Source organism: Lolium perenne, chromosome 7 (genome assembly GCF_019359855.2).
Source record: "Lolium perenne isolate Kyuss_39 chromosome 7, Kyuss_2.0, whole genome shotgun sequence".
NCBI lineage: Eukaryota > Viridiplantae > Streptophyta > Magnoliopsida > Poales > Poaceae > Lolium > Lolium perenne.
Genome location: NC_067250.2, coordinates 26,594,809 through 26,608,937, shown reverse-complemented (window position 1 = coordinate 26,608,937; position 14,129 = coordinate 26,594,809). Strand labels below are relative to the sequence as shown.

The window sequence follows — 14,129 nt, the reverse complement described above, 5'->3', positions numbered from 1 at the left end:
TATCTCCGTTCTAGAATATAAGATATTTGGGAATGTCACGATCTATCTTTTTCTGCACTACAAAATATAGTGAATTGCCCGTTTTACCCCTCCACCACCACTCCTAGCCTCCACCATCCACTCGCGCGAGCAAAACCCACTCGCATCACTCCACCGCCTCGCCTCGCTTCATCTGCCCCTTTCATGTCGTCGCCCTCCTTAGCACATGTCGTCGTCCTGTCTCCTTAGCATGTGTCGCTGCTGCCCCCTCTCAATCAAGCACATCCTGGGGCAAGCAAGACGCTCCGAAATCCACTCGCTACACTTACATAGTAGGCTAGCATCCTTGCTCCATCGATAGCATGCTCCACCGATGACGCCGCCTGACTCCCCACACGACGCGCCCTACGCCACCTCCCACCACCCCACCCTCGGCCTCCTCGCTAAATCTTCCCAGATGATGGATTTCGTTAGTTCAAGATCTATTTTTCCAGTCGGTGCCCCAAGACCTTCAGGCGGCGGTGCTTTTGATGATGGTGGGACTTGATCCATCGACAACGAAGGAGAAGGAGGTCGGAGGCGACGGATGAGGAGGGTGATGTTCAGGAGCTACTGCAGAGGCAGCAACACCGGTGGCCGCCGAGGTCGTCGTCTCCGCATGCTCGTCTCCGGAGCGCCATCTTGCTGCTGAAGAACCGCGTCCACATCGTCTTTGACCCCTGGCGCGCCAAGGTTTGGTCTCGTGATCCCTCCCTCCCATCATCGCCACACCCATTTGTGGTATTTTGCCGTGGATTTTTTTTGGTTCTACTCGTACTCCCGGTGATGGAGAGCTGGTGCTGCCTATGGAGCTCCACTGCATTGCTCTCTCTACGACGGAGATCATGTATCCCCCTTCCCCATGTCTGGTTGTTCTTTATTTGCTCACACTAGAATTAGTGTGAAATAAATTCCTTTTGAAACCTTTTAATCGGTACTTGCGAATAAATCTTTAGAATGGCCGAAATCGGATGCTCTGGTTTATTCACCGAGCGGCGTGATAATATTTAGATGGTCTGAAGGCCATAGCAACTGCGAAAATGCTGATAGACCTAAAAAAACTCGAACAACCATATTTAGGAGAGACGTGTGGATTATTCGGCCATCACTACCGCTCAAGGTGATTTAGTTTTTAGATCGAGTCCCATGTTTCCGGGCTTCAGCAAACTGTGTGGGCATGTAGTGGATTAAGGGCTCCTTTAATTAACAGGAATTATGTAGAAATTGTATAGGATTTAATTTCTATGAGGTTTTTTTCTACACTAATTATTTAATTCATAAGAATATATTCTATAGGAAATAATCTTATAGAAATTTTGTAGTGTAAATTTTATAGGAAACAAAGATAAGATCATACCTCATGAAATATTTTTTTAACATAATTAAAGATAACATATCTTACTATAGGATTTAACTAGCCATCACATATTAATTTTATATTTTTCGTATTTCTATGATTTTCCTATTCTATAAATCATAAGGAGCCCTAATTCAGAGCATCTCCAGTCGCGTCCCCCAAATGAGGTTTGGGGGACCGCGGACAAAAAATAGGGAAAAAAACTATCCAGTCGCGTCCCCCAAAGATAATTAGCGCCTCATTTTGTGTCCGGCGTCCCCGGTAGTAGAGTCTCTACCGGGGACGCCGGACACAAAATGAGGCGTCCACATGCATGCATGCAGCCCCTAGTTCCCACATGCTAGTCTCTTTTCCCACACTTTCTCTCACCTACTTTTCCCACATGGGGTGGTCCCCTCTATTAAAATACATGCATCCGGACGCTGTTTGAGGGACGCAGCTGAGAAGGGCCTTTTTTTGTACAGATTTTTGGTCCCTTTTTGTTTGGCGCGGTCCTAAACGTGCCCCAAATTATTTGTGCCGGACGCTTTTTGAGGGCCGCGACTGGAGATGCTCTCATGGTGCTGGTTTGTGCAATCTTTTGCTTGCTCCGCTCACTCTACTAGAACACGCCTGCGCAGTGGAGTCATCAATAATAAAACCAGCCATCTGTTTCCATCAAAGCACCGATCGATCACATCCACGGCGACGTTTGCTGCCGCTGCGGTTTTGACCATGCATGCAAAGCTACTGTGCCCTGGCACAAACTTTCTGGCTCCGCTGAGAAGAGCTGGCTTACCTAAGCCTAGCTAGTACAAGCGCCAGACTAGTGGAGTGGAGATCGAGTTCTAGTTAGCTGGCTATAAAGTTTAAATAGTATATATTATTGTTGGATTTATTGTTTTGTTGGAGATGAGAGAGGAGAAAAGCAACTCCAATAGTATAGCCGGTTGTTGGCTATAAGAAAAATGACATGTTATTTATAGTCAACACATAGCCAATAAGTACAATAGTTGCCTATAAAGATGTACTACTTTTCCAATTGAGAACCCACCTTTCATTCACACAACTTGCCTAGGAGCACGTGATAGAGTTAACTCTTGCATAAGAGCAAGTACAACGAGTCTTAGTCAGCTGGCTATAAAGATTAAAATAGTATATTATTGTTTAGTTGGAGGACAGAGAGTATGAGAGAGAAGGAGAATGAGCTCTTATTCAAGAGTCAGCTCTAGCACGTGCTCCTAGACACTTTGTGAGAGTGAAAGGTGTGCCATACATTGATACAGTACTACATTTTTATAGCTTATTATTGTATATCTTGGCTCTAAATTGGCTATAGATGACATGACACTTGACTTATAGCCGGCAGCTAGCTACACTATTGGAATTGCTCTAAGAGCCCACTTATATTCTCTCTCCTATTCCCTCTTCCAACTAGACACAAATATACAATTTTAATCCTTGTAGCCAGCTGACTAGGACTTATTATACTTGCTCGAAGAGAGAAGGAGAGTGAGCTCTTATGCAAGAGCCGACTCTAGCATGTGCTCTTAGGCACTTTGTAGAGTGAAATGTAGGTCATACATTGATAAAGAATTACATTTTTATAGCTCACTATTGTATTTGTTGGCTCTAAATTGGCTATAGATGACATGACACTTGGCTTATGCTAACAGCTGACTACACTATTGGAATTGCTCTAACTTAACTTGTCAATGGGCTCGATCAGTAGCGCCTCCAAAGATACTCCCTCACTCCAAAAATAATTGTACATGCGGATTTTTCAAAACTTGGAGTAAAAAATATACTAGGAAAATCCAACTCTTTTTTTAATTCTTTCACCTCCAATAAGCTAAGTGCATGTAAAAACCAAGAAAAATATGTGCATAATATTATTGGATTTAATTTTTGTGCGACGAGAGAAAAGTAATTAAAGTGCATTAGAAAGATAGGAGTATATTCTTTTATGCACAAAAATTAGAGTTAGATGTCCACTTATTTGAAGACAGACGAAGCACTCCAAAAGTAGAAAATGGTTGAGTTAGATGTTCAGTCCACGTCCATTTCTAGCACGCAGCAACCTTAAAGCACCTTTGAATCAGACCCGGGAACACTCGAATGCGCTGTTTTCCCGTAGCCACCCATATCTCGTGTTTTTTTTTTAAAGAATGGGGCGTATGAGCCGATGCGAGCAGCGGAGATGGCGCGAGCCCAAGTGGTGTAACGAAGAAACAATAGGAATTTTTTGGTCACTGCACACCTTATTTCAGCGCCTTATTTAGCTCTACTCTCACAGCGCAAATCTAAATCCGTCATTTTCCCATTCCGAGATCCAAGGCGATGGTGGGAGCTTCTTCACCGGCTGTGACGAGGAGCTCGGTGACGGCCATCGCCGCCGTGCCTTCTCCATGTTTGTCGGCCTCTGTTCTGTTGGATCCTATTCTGTTCTCTGTAAGAAAGCTCGTATCCTAGATGTGGTCGATATCTATATATGTTGTAAATGTGTGGATTTAGATTATATATCACCATTTTTACCTGCTGTAGTGAATTTAGGTAGTGCTACGGTTAAGTGTTAAATCTACCGTAGGTCTCATGCCTTCCACTCCATCGAGCACATCTACAGTGGTGTTGCCTCCCACTCCATTGAGCACAACGACGGCGGTGTTGTCTTTCACTCCTTCGAGCACAGTCACGGTGGTGCTGAATTTTTCTCTGTCCAGCTCACCAACCTCAAACATTATCCGAAGCAGGGTCAACACGTAGCATACGGTCTTGCGCGAAAGCTATCTCAACCTCCACTTCTAGGACTATCAACTAAAGGTGTACCCCGCTGATCCGGACAACTAAACAAACTCCATTGTTGTCTATCTCGATCAGCAACATCGCTAGCCTAGATGTTGTTGTTCCCGCTTGGCGGACTTTGTTATCGTCTTCGTGGGCCAATCGTTATTCAAAAGCTTTCACACATAGGTTATTGATCAAGATCGATCCTAGATGCAACAAGGAAGCACACCTCACAACAAGGTCACACAGTCAAAACAGACATTGCACAACCACAAGTGCAACACAAACAGCGATGGAGATGGCTAATGTTGCCGCGGAGAGTAGCTATACGGAGGACGATCTCGTTGTCATGGCGACAACACATCACGCACGTCATGGCTTTTACATGGCCAGCGGCTCACATAGGTGTTGTATTTGTTCCAAGAAACAAAATGTATACGTAGTAAAAAACGACATTTCATATCCACCTCCGCGTGTGACTACTCTTGTGTCGTTGCCTCGTCGATACCCGGCCAATGCATGCTACGCGCGTTATCGGGCATGGTCCTCGCACTCGATAACCTGATGCAGCACCGCTCTGAAGTTAGAGCATCTTTAGTCGCGTGCTCCAAAGTGTTCCTAAACAACATTGGATCGAATATTTGGGGGACATTTTTTCTTCATGCAGCGTTTCAGGGACGTCACACCCAGCCGCTTCTCCAAACAAGGCCCTAATTTTTTTTAATATAGTATTCGAAAACACAACCATTATTAAACATAGCATTCAAATAAATATGTTTGCTAAAACTATTTTTAAAACAAAATACAAAAACAATAAAATAACTAAACAAATATAATAAGTGAGACTAGATCAAGGCGTCGTGCTTCAGCTTAAAGTTGGGGTCGAACTCTCGAACGCCGTGGAGGATATTAATGAACAAACCCTTGCTTATCCTATACTTGTGCCGAAAATTGTTGGCATATGTTGCTTCATCTGCGAAGTAATCGTTGTGCAGTATGGTATGCCCCTCCCTCCTCTGCCGGGGCTTCGAATTATTTCTTCCCGCCTTTGAACTTCCGCGGTGCGGCCTCTTCCTCTTCTCTGCCTCGGTGTCAAGCATGTTCTGGAGGGACGCGATGACAGACAAATAATCCCGAATGTCGTCGTCGAAGGCTTGCCCTTCCTCCAACATTTTGACGATCATCTCATCATCGTCGTTATCCATGTCTGAAGCAAAACAAATGGTTAAAACTCATCCGCGGCAGAGGAGGCAACGAACAACGATCTGTCGCACCTACTAGACAATGTGTCGAACACCTTCTGTGCGTGGAGGAGGGGCGGATTTGTCGGCGCGTTCTGGGACACGTTGGCGAAGCAACGACGGTGAAAAAGGACGGCGAGGGAGTCAATCGTCACGACAGTGCTAGACTCAAAAGAGATTGGCCGTCTAGATGGCCGACAAATCGTGCGGCGGTGGAGGGGTGGGAGAGGAGGTGTGGCGAGAAATAAAATGCGGGAACCAACCGTTCTGGATGTGTTCGCCAACCGGTAGGCACCCGCCTCGCTTCTCGTTCTATCCGGTGTGCCCGGAGCGTTCCCCGGGGCGCCGAACACCGTATTGTGCCGCGCAGGGCGGAAGGAGGCTTGGACATGCGACTAGATTCGAAAATATATCCGACGCACCCAAAAACCTTTAGAAGAGCTTTGAGAGACCCAACTAGCTCTGCTACCCGCCTTACCCTGCTTCAGCTTCCGACGCAGATCGTTGACCTCAGCTTTATGTGCCACCAACTTCTTCTCATGCTTCGCCTTCTCCATTGTGTGCTCGGCCTTCACCCTCTCAAGCTCTTCGTGCGTGTCGTGCTGCAAACTTCTTTGCCAGCTCCAACGTGGTCTTTGCGGCTGCCTGTTTGTGTTCCGGTTCCTTCCGTGAGGCCTCCCGGTCGGAGCTGACAACCACAACGTCGGGTGTGTCCGGTATGTGCAAGTGCCGTGGCTTGGGCTCGAATCCTGGAGGAGAGCACAAGCAGGTCGCCGAGCAGTTATGGTCAGCTGGCAGCGCGCTCAGATCAGGAAGGGAATTCCATGACAGTAGAGTATGCTGCCGTTCCGCTCTGCCTCCCTCAGGTCCGATTGCTATTGAGTCTTATGTTCACAAGGCATAGAGCTCAGCTAAGAATGGCAGCATCCGTTTTTTTTTTTGTTGAGAACCCGCGGAAGAGCTGTGCATTATTGTATTAAGTTTACAAGAAAACAACATGATCCAGTTTATAAGGAAATCGGATCGAGAACCGAACAAATGGTGCCTTCCGGCTTACACTGCGAGCACCCACTTTGCCCAACCATCGGCTAACAAAGGCGCGCCGAGGGGCACAAGGTCTCGAAAGCGCGTCACAACCATAGCAGGAAACCTAGAACGACACTAACTCTAGGGAGGTACACGTCGACGTACGGCCCTCCAAGAAGAGGCGAGGGGGTGGCAGGACCTGACCAGACCTAGAGGAAGTAACGTCGAGCATACGCCGCCACAGGGTACATAGCACTCTGAAGAACCACACTCAGGGTAGCGGCCACCTCCGGCTCCAATCGCCGTCGTGGGACTCCCGGGACAACCTCGATAGAGCCCCCAACAAGGAGATGACACCGAAGTGCCACCACTGTCTAATCAAATAAATGGATGTAGGGTTTCCCTTGGTGCCCGGGAAAGGGTTGAACGAACAAGGCTCGACGGCTCCTTCAAGAAGGTAATGGCGCCCACAGGCGTCGCCGCCGTCCGCAACCGCACAGGATTTCTCCAGCCCTGAATTTAACCTCGTTGTCCACATGAACGAAACGAAAGAGCCATCATCAGCAAAGGACGCTACCGAAGAGAGACGAGCGCGAAACTGCGAGCAAGGTGAAGTAGCCAGCCATTAGCACCACCCAACAGCCCGATGCGTTGCTGGCCTAACTAGAACACTCGTGCGTGGTGACGCGGGACGGACGAAGCTTGGCCACATCGGTCGCGAAGTAGAGCAGCGACGGTCGGTGAGGGCCCAGATCAGGCCCGCCTGGCGCAAGCTCCAGCACACATTGCTGATCGAAGCAAACGCCGCCCCCACCTCTCCGGTCGCGAACTGTTGCTGCCTGCCCGACCCATATCAGGCCCGTGCACCAGCGGCGGCCAGATGCCGCACTGCGCAGACAAGTAACACCTCGCATGCCGGAAGGACGCTGGCCCCACGTGACGACGCGCATCCATGCGACCAGCCACATTACCATCCTCCTTCACACAAGCGGCATGTGACAGCATCAACGCCCCTGCAAGCCCCATCTAGGGGTGGACATAAAACCAAAAACCAAACCCAATAAGACCGGGACCGAACCTATAAAGACTAAGACCAAACCCGAAAAGACCGATAAAAAAATGGTAGCAAATTTTCTAGACTGAATTTTGTCCCGCTAATTCGGTTAATTTGGTCACTTGTTCGTGGTAACCGAATGGACAGAACTAACCGAATTTTATGTTAGAGTAGCCTAAGTTTCACATTACCCTTTCCCGAATGGACAGAACCTACGGATCCATCCTAGAACATGGAAGAACAAGGTCCAGGAATGAAGGGAAAGATCGGATCTACTAGTATAGAAGGATTGGGAGGATGCGGGAGTTAACTCGGCGCAGGAGTCAAAGCAGAGCCGCCGTGAGAGAGTAAGGGTGTGTTTGGTAGACTGGGGTCAGTAGAGAATAGCAATCCTGATCCTAGCTAAGTTCAGTTGGGATATTCTCACATGTTTGGTAGCTCGTGTCTGTGGAGATATGTGGAGTGCATCTGTTGTTTGGTAGATTGTATGAGGTGAGATGCTAATAAATTACACAGAAACCCTGAATATAAAGATGAAAGTCAATCAGATCCCTGTACATAGAAACAAAAAGCAGGCAGACCCCTGTACATAGAAGATAAAATCAATCGGGTCCCTGTACATAGAAACAGAAAAGCAATCGGGTCCCTGGCTGGCCTGGCGGCGTTGGTCCTCGCTGTTGCCGTGGCCGGCGTTGGTCCTCGCTGTTGCCGTGGCCGGCCTGCTGCCGCGCGTTCGTGCTCGTCGAGGAGCTGGAGGCGGAGCTTGCTGACGTGGCTGGACTGCTGCTGCGCGTCCTTGGCGTGGACGGCCTGCTGCGGCGCGTCTGTTGCTGCTGGCTGGTGTGGCGGCGCGAGGCACCGACGGAGGCTGCTGCTGCTGCCGTGGCGGCGCGAGGCACCGGCGGAGGTTTCTGTTGGCTGGCGTGGCGGCGCGTCGGGCCGAGGCGGAGCTCCGGCGCGTCCGAGGCAGAGCTCCGGCGTGTCGGGCCGTGGCTGGTCGACCTCGCAGGCGGCGCCTCGTCCCCGTGGCGCTTGGTCGACCGTAGCAGGAGCGAGAGGAAGATGGGGCAAATGACGAGAGCGGGTGGGGGTCTGGGGGGTGCGGGTGTGGGGCAACGGCCTGCTACAGTTTTTTGCGGGGCGAACTCAACCGAGCTGAGGTGAGAAGGTCGATTCGGGCTTCGCAACCGGGCAGGGCTGATGGCCGTTTTCCGTATGAGGTGGGCACTGCCCAGATAGGCTGACCCGACCTAACAAACACTGGATGGCCCAAAATTCTCGGTTGGGAGGAGATTTTCTGGGTAGACCCGACCTACCAAACACACCCTAACTACAGCTGGTTTTTGAAGACGAGGGGCAATGGGGAAGAAGGGGTAAACCAAAAGCTGGTACCAACTCGTCAGGTCGGCGCCCTCACAGGTACAACCAAAAGCGGTTCCGGTTGAGGCCGAGGCGACGAGCTTCATGTAATCCTGTCCTTCTTCAGGTCTTTGTACCCTTGCAGCATTTGTATCTCTCCAGCGCGTGCTTCGCGAGGCAGATCAACTGTTCCTCAGAAACCAGAACTTGCTGCACCGCCGCTGCAAACTTGGCGTGTTCGGGCTCCGCCATGTTCTGCTTTAGGTGCCGCCGAAGAGCGAGAACCTCCGCGTCCCGCACCACCAGCTTCTTCTCCAGCTCCACTCTAGTAGCGATTTGCTCGGCCGGCTTCTTCTCCAGCTCCAGCGCATAGGAGGACGCATTGTTCACTTTCTACAGGCGCGCGTCGGTAAGCCGAACAAAAATACAATGTCACAAGGAACAAAAATCAGATGCAGCCTCGAATAGATTAACATGTACCTCCCCGGCGACGTCTTGTGCGCGGGCTTGGGCTTGAAGCCAGGCGGTGCACACAAGCAGGTAGCCGAACAGCCGTGGTGAGCAGGCAGAGAGCTCAGTTCAGATTGGCAGGGTAAGTTGTTTGAGTTGGCCTCCTCCCTGTTCCTCTTCTTCCCGGACAGCACCGACGTGTCGCCGCTTGACTCTGTTTTCACCTTCTCCGTCCTCGACGCCGACGCCACCGCTCTGTTCGCGGACTGATACGTCCCTAACGCACAGCACGGAAGTAAATTATCTGCTCACTCGAGGACAACGGAAATCGTGACATGAGTGTCGTGAACGCGCGCGTTTACCTTTGGCACGAGTAGAAGGAGGACGAGAGGAAGCCGGTGGCAGCGGTGATCCACCAGCGAGGCTGGAGGAGAAGGCTGCACCAAGATTGGTCTGGCGGAGATATGTCCGGAGATCAAACGCGGAGCCATTAGCGACCCTAGCGTCAATTAACTTCGCCACCGATTTCGACTGCTGGCTTGTGAGCACCGGATCAGTCTGGGACGGCGGCTCGCCCCAATGCACGGGGCATGACCATGGCTCCGGTGACGTTAGGAAGAAGAACGTCTCCTTCCACCTCTTGTTGGAATCCGGCAGCCCAGTGAAGAGCGCCCCGGCGGCTTTGTCTTTCTTGGCAACGAAAAAGTACCAGCCCCTGAGCGTGGCGTAGGAGCCCAGCTTGAAGAAATGCCGGAACACGGCTACCGACAGAGGCACGCCGGCGCCGTGGCAGAGCACGACGAAGCCCGCCAGGATGCGCCACCCATTGGGCGTGATCTGGCTCGGCGCGAGGCAGAAGTGCGTGAGCACTTTGCAGAAGAAGCCGTGGAGCGGGACGCGCATCCCGGCCTCCAGCGCGTGCGCGTACACGCACACTGCCCCCTCTGGCGGCGGCGCGCAGGCGCGCCGTTCGCCGGCCGGTTGCGCCGTGTAGACCTTCGGGACGCCGTGTTTCCTGCAGAGGTCGTCGATGGCGCGCTGCCCTCTAAGCGACGAGGTGTAGCCCTCGGCCTTGGTACCAGAGAGCGTCGGTGCGGCGACAACGCCGGCCACGGTTCTGCTGCTGCCCATGTTGGCGGCGTCCGTGGCGAGGGCGCGGGCGGAGCGTCGAGAGGTGGCGCCCATGATCTTGATGGAGGACGTGGAGGAGTCGTACGAGGAAGACATCGCGTTTTGCAGCTTGAGTTCTGGGATTGTCTTGCGTGCTCGTCGTGCAGGATGAATAAATAGACGAGGAGGGAAGCAGAGGAGTCATCCTCGTGTGGCGTCGAGCAGAGGAGTCCACGCAGTGGGGAAGGCAACGTTTTGAGATATGCGCGTACATGCATAGGTGGGCTGAGCACGTCGGTACATTTCTCCATGCGCAATCAAAGAAATTCGAGTTTGTTTTATCTTTTCATTTTAGCGAACTGTTCCTCGTACTCGTCCCACTCATATTAGTGTCCACGGGGATAGAGCACTATTGTATGGACGTGATGTGTACTCTTTAAAATTTATGCTGCTAGTAGCTTTCCCTGGATTTTAACCATATTCTTTCTCCTACATCAAATCGAAATATAATGATATATATGTCTGATTAGTATGATAGAAACGTAGGATTGCAATGTTATGTCCACCTTAATCGTATAGAAACTTATATGAACCAACCTACCATCTTTCATTTAATTTGTTTTGAACTTCAATTTCATTATAGAGTTTATTCGTTTTGGACTTGCTCTTGAGTAGGTATGGCAAATACCAACTTTAATTTAATTTGTGCTAACATTTTTAAGTGTTACACTATGATCCAAATTTGTAAGAAGGCTAACTTCTGACGAGCGGAGGGATACCCATCGCTAGTAGGCTCGGGCCGTAATACTAGGAATGAAAATAACAAAAGACATAAACTCTAGTTTGTTATTTCCTAGTTAGCAAAATTACATTAAAAACCTTCAATGTTTTAATATGCTTGATGCAAAGTTTATTGGAGAGGGTTTCCATGTTAAAATCTTATGTCTCTCACCGTGATTTCTTTTTATTCTTCGCTATTGTCTATCGCGTTTGCAACAACAAGTCCAAAACTTGAATGAACCGATCAACTGTGAAGAGATTGATGAAGAGTACATTGTGACATGTTCGAAATCAACTAAGAATGATGATGGCAATCTAGTTATACTTTGATCCTCTAAATTTCAGCTTAGGCACCATCTCTTTTGCATTTAGAGGTTCTTTGTATTATGCAGAAAACTAGATTGATAAGTGATATTATAGTTTTTTTATGGGCTTTAGAACAAATGCAGCCCACATAGCACATAGGGTCTATAATGATTGCCCATAAAGTAGTAAGTCATCCAAAAACGATTGGGTGATAAAGTATATGGCTCTTCTTTGGGTAATCTAACTAGGGAGTTTGCATGTATATATAACCAGGTTGCTGCCAAAAGGTGAGTTTAGATCTAGATGCGAATTGTTTTAAAACAATGGTTTGTTCAACTGTTCATTACAATAGGGCTAATATTTGATTGTTTTAACAAATATTTAGTGGCATTCATCTAAATTTAGCAAGATAAATATAGTATTTATTTTGGAATGGAGGAAGTAATATGTACTTTTATGTGGGCATGTTTTTTAGTAATACTAATTTGTAAGAAAAAATAATATGAAACATTTCTAAATTTATGAGTAATATAAAAATTATAAAATTATAAAATTATAAATTGTTGATCAAACTTGAATCTCATATAATATATATACTTTTTGAAAGTGCTGATTTTGAAAATTCCTATTGGGCAGAACTAAAAGCCTTGTAAACCATGGGCATTCCATTTCCATGGTACAGGGGAAGAAGAAGCCGCGTACGTGTAGAGCCGGAGGAGTCTGCCTCATGTCCTCTTTGTGCCGTACCTACCCTTCCAGTTTTTGTACCCCTCCAGCGCGTGCTCTGCGCTGCGTATCGCGTGTTCTTCAGATCCAAGAAGCTCTTGCACCGCCGCTGCAAACTTGGCGTCTCCAGGAACCGAAATGGCCTGCTTTAGCTGCTCCTGCAGAGCCACAACCTCGGCGTCCCGCACAACCAGTTTCTTCTCCAGCTCCGCCCTGGACGCAACGTGATCAGCTAACTTCTTCTCCAGCTCCAACGCATAGGAGGACGCGTAGCTCACGGTCTGCGTACATTAAAATGTGATCGTATACTGAAACGCCGCTTCAAATTATATCTTGTGTGAATCGGAAATGTAGCATTACCTGGAGTATTGATTCGTACGTCGATGGGAACTTCCGCGTAGCCTCCCCGCCGGTGCTGTGGACCGCCGGTGTGACTTGTACGGGCGAGTGCCGTGGCTTCGGGTCGAAGCCCGGCGGGACACCCAAGCCGGTCGCCGAACAGCTGGGATCGGCAGGCAGCGAGCTCAGCTCAGAATGGCAGGGTTCGCCGTTTGAGTTGGCCTCCTCCCGGTTCCTCTTTTTCCCATACAGTGCCGACGCACGGCTGCCTGGCTCTGTTTTCACCTTCGTCAGCTGATCCGTCCCTAAGTCCAGCACACAACTCGGAAGTAAATTATTTGCCCACCGGACCATGGAGATCGTGAGCGCGTTTACCTTTGGCACCAGTAGAAGTACAACGAACCGAAGCCGGTGATTCACCGGCCAGCCTTGGGGAGAAGGCTGCGGCGAGACTGGTCTCGGAGAGGCAAGTCCGGAGATCAACCGCACCACCGCTTGCGGCTAGCAATTTTGCCACCGATTTTTCTTCCTGGCTCGTGAGGACCGGATCACAGAGGGAGGCCTTGGACGGCGGCTCGCCCCAGTGCATAGGGCACGACCATGGCTCCGGTGACGCCAGAAAGAAGAACTTGTCCTTCCACTTCTTGTTGGACTTGGGCAGCCCAGCAAAAAGCGCCCCCGCGGCGTCCTTGCCCCGAAAGAAGTACCAGCCCCTGAGCTTGAACTTGACCAGCAGGAAGAAATGGCGGAACACGGCGAGCGACGGCGGCACGCCGGCGCGGTGGCAGAGCACGACGAAGCCCGACAAGATGCGCCACCCGTTGGGCGCGAGCTGGCTCGGCGCGAGGCCGAAGTGGGTGAGCACGTCGGAGAAAAAGCCGGGCAGCGGCACTCGCATCCCGGCCTCCAGCGCGTGCGCGTACACGCACACGGACCCCTCCGGAGGCAGCGTGCAGGCGCGCCGGTGGCCGGCCAGTCGCGCGGCGTAAGCCGTTGGGATGCCGTGCTTCTTGCACAGGGCGTCGACCACGCGCTGGGTGCGGAGCGACGAGGCGTAGCGTTCGGCGACGGGACCCGAGAGCGCGGCGGCGCGCGGCACTGTGGCGCAGCCATCCATGTTGGTGTCGTCCTTGGTTGAGGTGACACCGGTGATCTCGATGGAAGATGTGGAGGAGTCGTACGAGGAAGGCATTGCGTTTTGCTGCTTGTGCTTGGGATGGTCCTGGAGGATGAATAAATAGACGAGGAGGGAAGCAGAGGAGTCGTCCATGATCGTGTGGCGTCGAGCTCAGTTTTGACTCGAGTCTACACAGTGGGAAACGCCAATATGCGCGTACACGCATACAAGCTACTTCGGTACATCTCTCCATGCGCAATTAAAGAAATCCGAGATTTATTTTGTCTTTCATATTGGAATATTTCTCCTACTCATCTCACTCATTAGATTAGTTATAATGTAAAGTATCGTAAACTAGTTTATGATACCACCTCTATAATTAGAGTTGAAAATATAACGGAAACGGACGGAAACATGCCTCCATCTTGTCGGAATTGAAAAAGAATCGGAAATCCCGAAAACGAATATAAAAACGGAAATCAT

The 14,129-nt window shown here is 49.9% G+C and overlaps 1 protein-coding gene across 1 annotated transcript; it reads right to left on the bottom strand.

Annotated features, from left to right (window-relative positions):
* Positions 1 to 12,079: 12,079 nt before the first annotated feature.
* On the bottom strand, positions 12,080 to 13,721 carry LOC127313564 (uncharacterized). The gene is made up of 3 exons (XM_051344049.2): positions 12,905 to 13,721; positions 12,551 to 12,834; positions 12,080 to 12,471 (listed from the first exon to the last, which is right to left on the bottom strand). Exons 1-3 carry the CDS (start codon positions 13,719 to 13,721, stop codon positions 12,190 to 12,192), a joined length of 1,383 nt encoding a protein of 460 aa, XP_051200009.1. The 3' UTR covers positions 12,080 to 12,189.
* Positions 13,722 to 14,129: the final 408 nt, after the last annotated feature.